The sequence below is a fragment of the Rhinatrema bivittatum genome, chromosome 9 (genome assembly GCF_901001135.1).
Source record: "Rhinatrema bivittatum chromosome 9, aRhiBiv1.1, whole genome shotgun sequence".
Taxonomy (NCBI): Eukaryota; Metazoa; Chordata; class Amphibia; order Gymnophiona; family Rhinatrematidae; genus Rhinatrema; species Rhinatrema bivittatum.
This window is the reverse complement of record NC_042623.1, coordinates 267,028,050-267,034,049: the sequence shown is the minus strand read 5'-3', so window position 1 is coordinate 267,034,049 and position 6,000 is coordinate 267,028,050. Positions and strand designations below refer to the sequence as shown.

The window sequence follows — 6,000 nt, the reverse complement described above, 5'->3', positions numbered from 1 at the left end:
TGCCGGGCAAAAGGAAGTTCATCAATAACTAGAATTAAAAATGTCTATCACGTGCCATTATCTCATGCACAGTGAAAAGCAAACCACGAGCCCCATTCCGTGCCCCCCTGCCACGCTCCTGAACCTCGCAGTTTCTCTTGATGCTCTCCAGCGCCCCCAGCAGGGCGCGCGGAGAAGCGCCCGCAGGCGTTGCCGGCTGTGTGACGTCACGGCGCGCAGGCGCAGAGGCAGCGTGGAGGGTGCGAGCGCAGACAGCTCCAGCATCCCGAGCCGCGCGCTGCCCCCACCGCGGTGCCGCCTCGGGGCTCCAGCGCCACGCTCAGCGCACCCAGCTCAGCGCGAGCATCCAGCTCGGGCACCATGTCCGCCGTCGGGGACTTCGGGAATCCTTTAAGGAAATTCAAGTTGGTCTTCCTGGGAGAGCAGAGCGGTGAGTCGGTCCTTCTCAGCCGGGGAGAGCGGCTCCTCCTCCTCGGCCACGGGAAGGTCTCCGGCGATGCAGCAGCCCCGATCGCGCAGAGCTGGGGCGCGCTGCTGGAGGCTGTGCCAGGGGCACGGCTCGGCTGCTATGGGCTGATGCCCGGGGGAGGGGGGGGGGGAGGATGATCGCCCCCGGTATTACATCTGCAGATCTTAAAGGGCGCAGCGGGCAGTAGCGGTTTTTCACTGCTACATAACTGCATTATTCTTCTAAAAGTAGGGGAGCGAGGAGCGCGCACATCTGAAGAAATCAGAAATGGTGCCAAGTGCAAATGAGTGATTATTAATACAGTAGCCCCTTCCCCTTTTTTTTTTATCTGTGCTTGGATGGCAGGTGCTGGAAATAGTGATTTTTTTTTTTGAGTGGGGGATGGGGAAGGTTTGACGTTTACCCAACCTGGCAGGTGACATATTTTGGTAGAAGATTCTAGTGATATGGCTGTTTACTGCTCTCTCAGCTGCTATTGAAATAATTCTTTTAGAAACTCTGCAATCTGGGGGGTTCTTTTCTGGGGTAGGGGATCAAAATGTTAGAGTGGGTGGGTTGAGGCATAATTTAGAAAATAATCAGCTGTAGTGAGGTTGGTGCAGACTGGATATAGTGTAAGATGCAGGGAGTAGGACACACCCTAGTGACATACAAGTGTTTGAAGCATCACGGCAGAAAACAGGAAGACATTACAGGTTGGGGAAAAGATGTGGATAATATAATAAACTGGCTCGTCCTATCTGATAACATAAATAAATCTTATCTTTTCTGCCAAAAATATACTAAATTGAATTGTCAGTGTTGGTTAAGAGGTTATTTCCTGTATGAAATTGCCTGTGGGGCACATATGACGGATCAGGTTAAGGCAGATGCACAATAGGAAGAGTCAGGGGGTTATATTGACAGCTGAAAATATTGGGGGGGTTGGAAAGGGGATAGTGAGGTGACACGACCTCTTTCCATTTCAGCAGGATCAGAGCGAGAGGAAGCACTTTCAAGGATTTATAAACCTGAGGAAGGCAATGAAGGATTTAGGGTGGAGGCTACAGAACCAGATCACTAAAAAAAATCCTGCCCTTTTGCCTGTAACAAGGAGGGAAGGGGGGGCAGTGTTGCTCTCATTCTAGGGCTACTTAAAAAGGATGTGTGGGGGGGGATACACTTTAAAATTCTATTCGAGAAACATTTTGGAATGGCAATGGGAGATGCCTTAAACATTCATTGAAATGCATTACATTTATATTTATTTATTTTGCCAGAATAGAGTAAAACAAAAAACCAGCATTTTTTTAAAGCAAAAATAAGGTATTGTCCCTCCAGTTGCGCCAAGAAGATGATGAGGACAGTAACGACAATATTAAATTAAGACAGCAGACCCCAAATAGCCATTAAGACAGCAGACCCCAAATAGCCATTCCAAGACCTTTATCTCATAAGGAGAGTAAGAGGCACTTGCCAGTGCTAACATGATCTCTTCCTGAACGGAGCCTCTCTCCTTTGAGAATTGGCTCAGACTCCCACTAACCAAAAGGAAAAAAAAAAAGATGTAATGGCTGATTCTCCCTTCCAGCAATCATTTCCTGCACATTCACTCTCCTCTGTGATGGGGCTTTCTGCGTGAAAGGAGTGGGGAGGTGGCACTTTTTGTATTGACCCTTCCTCACCTTAATTGTGTTCATCATTCTAAGATTCAGAAGATTGTGGTCCATAGCAGTGCAGCAGGAAAGTGACTGCAGAGGGTTCATAGGAGTTTATACAGGAGAATAATTGCATCTAATTTGGAGCACTCTTGCTACATACAGGGAAATCACGGCAGGGACATTGATTGGGAAGGTTTGATAGGTGTCTTGGTGATATGTAGTTGAAGGCTTGCAGGCAGTATGGTACATGGATGAATATTTGGCAGCGTGAGACTGAGAATTTGACAGAACATGGCTGCAAGGTCTGGAAATACACAAGTGAGCAGAGCAGGAGGTCTTGTGATAAATAATGATAGGACCTGGTACGCTGTAGGTCAGAATCCAGCAATATGTGATTCCAGAGCGAAGTATGCTGTAGGAAGGCCTGCCGGAGGGCTTGGGAGCATGTGAGTGGGATCCAGAAAAGTGGTTGGACACTTACTCGCAGCATGCGACTGCAGAATCTTGCACTACACTGATGAGCCATAGGATGCTTTTATTATTTGAGTGCCTGGGACTGATGTAGCTTAGGGGCCTGAGAGCATACATAGCTATGTGGTTATGAGGCCTGGAGTTGCATGGTTGCAGGTCCCATGTGATTACACAGCCTAGCAGCATTGAGCCGTCGGTCTTGTAGTTTATAGCTGAGGGCCTGGTGGTAAATGACTGATACTGGAAGTATGTGTATGAAGAGCTAACAGCACATAGCCACGGGGTCTGGTAACACTGCTTTTACAAGTAGGATGCCAGTAAGTGCCAAATGCAACTGTAGTTTTAGTGCCAGGGACAAGATGGAAACCACCATAGTCTTTGAGCTATATTTATCAAATTTATAACTCGTCTTTCCTCTCCAAGGTATATCGCACTCAAAATAAAGAACATAATGTTAGTTGATTAATAAGAAACATATATAAAGGGAGTGGAAACGCTGAGCCTGGTAAGTGCAGCCCACAGGAATGAGTCTGGTGTTCACCCCCAGGATTTGTAGTCATGTGGATGAGTAAACTGTAACCAGTGGGAACAAACACCGATTTCAGAAAAAATGTGTTATCAGACTCACGACTACTACTACTAAGGTACTATTGTGTGCAGTGCTGTACAGACACACATAAGAGACATGGTCCCTGCTTCATGGAGCTTACAGTCTAAACAAGATAGAGAAGACACAGAGAGGAACTTTGTTTTTACAACAGAAAATGGTTAAAATCAAGAAGGCCACGATCAAAGAGCCAGTGTTTAAGGTTTAAAACTTTTAGATGGGATTTGAATATGGCAAGAGAGGCACCAGGTCAGTAAGGTTATTCCAAGCATTTGGTGCAGCAAGGTGGCAAGCATAGAGGTGGGAGTGGAAGGGCACGAATAAGAACAGCTTGCATGATAGAAGAGATAATAAGGAACTACAGAGTGAAAGCACTTGTAGGTGAATACAAGAAAGTTGAACTTTGTGTGGAAGTGGCTAGCCCAGGGCTTCCCAAACCTGTCCTGGGGACCCCACAGCCAGATGGGTTTTCAGGATATCCACAATGAATATGCATGAGATAACATTTGCATAGAGCCAAGTCTATAATATGCAAATTGTATATCATGCATATTCATTGCTGATATCCTGAAAACCCAAGTGGCTCTAGAGTCCAGAGGACAGATTTGGGAAGCCCTGGGCTAAGCTAATCCATGTCATTGTTAATGGTAAGCAAAAAATGGAACCACGAGAAGGGAAATTACTGTAATTTCTTTGAATTTGGAAAAGCATTTGATATCGTACCACATGAAAGTTTACTTTACAGAATGGGGAGATGGGTAAGAAGTGGGTTAAGGGGCAGAGAGCTAGGGTACCGCAGTGTTCAATTCTTGCTCTTCTTAAGCTGTTTAGAAATGAGCCTGAAGAGAACTGGGTTAACTCTTTGTGGCTAATGCAGAACTGAGTGAGGTGTGGAGTATACTCCTGCTGCAGAAAGAGGTGCACGTTAGAGGCATCTGAGGTCTTGATGGTGGTAAAAGCAAGGTGATGCTCAGAAGCCACGATAATACAGAACCAAATTTTATGTCAGATAGGTCAGTGGCTTGTCGGGGAAAAGATAGATTACGGGTGTTGTAATGGACCAGAAGATAAGCACGAGCGCCGTGTCCACCTTCTGCTTGAAAGATGTGGAGCGTGCTGGTGCACCTGAAGCAAGGTTATATGCAGGAAGGTGAAATAATTTAGCCACGGGTAGGCCTCGCTCACGGTTCAGTCTGTGGCTGTAGATTCCATAAAGGATATCCTAGCACTACTGCAGGCCTTGAGATGACTAGGTTGGTGCCAGCAGGCCTTAACTCCCCCAGTAACGAACCACATCAATATCAGTAAGGTGATGGTGGCCGGCTACTGTCCAGCAAGTCCCTGGAGACATGGGAGGCCAGATGTTAGGGCAGTGGCCTCTCTAATTTTGGTAGTTGTTTACACTATTACAAAGCTTGGTGATAAAACATGAGGTGGGAGTTGTGCCGCGTGTGGGATTAGGTATGGTAGAGAAGCATTGCGTTAACCTGCATGGAGTGGCGGTTACAGCCCTCAACATCGGTGGTACCCCCTGCATCAGGCTTCTGAAGAGGCTGCAGTAACCCCTAAAAAGTGACCATAGTTAAAACCCAAAGCAGAATGAGCATGGTGAGGCCAAATGTTTTGGACAATTGCCTCATTAATTTTGATGGCTGTGTGGATTATTATACACTTGGCAGTAATACATGGAAAGGGACTTTTTAATGTCTTTTTGTTTTTAACTTTATTTTAACTTTTTGTATTTTTGTTTTTTTTGTAATTCTTATTTCTATTGCAAATCTCTTTGAACTGAATAGTGTTTCCCAATCTTTTCAAGTCCAAGGCACACTTGCGTTAAAAATGTTGTGTGGCACATCGACCTCCACTGAGCAGGCAGTGCAGATTAGAGGACTCGTATGGTGGAAAAGAGCTAGGGCAGCACTGAAAGCTCTATCAGTCTCGCCTCCAAATTTTAAGACACAAGGAGAGATGAGGCAGAGACATATGTGGACCCATCACAATGGAGCAGTGTTCCAAGGGCTTTTGAAATTAACTGATACAGGGCCGGCCTGATGGCTCCTAAGTCGTGATGGTGCACTGCCATGTGGCAGGTCCCTGGATTAAGTCCCGAGTTGGGTCTTCCATTCCCTGCATTAGCTGGGGATGCTGCAGAGACTGCATTCATGGCCCCCAGGGATGGGGCGGAGGGAGCTGTCATCGTTGTTTAAGGGTGACCCCTAATGGCCTGATTCAGGGCCCTGGAAGGAGCTGTGTTGCATGGCCCTTGACCCAGGACTAGAGCTGCAATGACCAGAGTAGGTACCTTATTGGAGGGGGAGGGGATAGAAAATAGCATTAGATTCCTGCCCTGGTTCTAACTGAGCTGCGAATTATGCATTAGGAAAGTGCTGAGTCCAATAATCTCTCTCTCTCTCAACACAATATGGCAGTATCAATTACATGAAGCAAAAAATGTGCTCTCAAGTGTAATAAACCACAAAAACACCCAGAACACTGAAAAACTTCTCAATATAACTTAAAGAGTAATTTCATTAATTGCATTACTCTCTCCCTTGGCTGTAAGCTTATTACTTGCCTTATGCCACCAGGCTTCACAAGAACTTTTAATCACTACTGACATAAAGAACATCCCAGTGTGTTGATACAATCACCAGAAACCAGAAGTGACTTAAAAAGCACTGCAAATGACTGAAATCCCAACAAAAGGCTTCCGTTTTGCTTATATTTTTAATAGCTTCAGGAGGTTATATGAAAAAGTAGATATGCTGGACTCTAATATAGCAATTTCAAATGACTAACTCGATTAAGTTTAG

General features: G+C 45.8%; 1 protein-coding gene across 2 annotated transcripts in view; it reads left to right on the top strand.

The window, feature by feature from the left end:
- The first annotated feature begins 216 nt into the window (after positions 1-216).
- RAB6B (RAB6B, member RAS oncogene family) overlaps positions 217-6,000 on the top strand; it is a 166,470-nt gene continuing 160,686 nt past the window's right edge. The window contains exon 1 of one of the 2 annotated variants that reach the window (XM_029615189.1): positions 217-430. In XM_029615189.1, coding sequence (XP_029471049.1) covers positions 361-430 — 70 coding nt within the window. In that variant the 5' untranslated portion in view covers positions 217-360. The remainder of the gene's footprint in view (positions 431-6,000) is intronic. The other variant, XM_029615190.1, reaches the window with a different exon arrangement.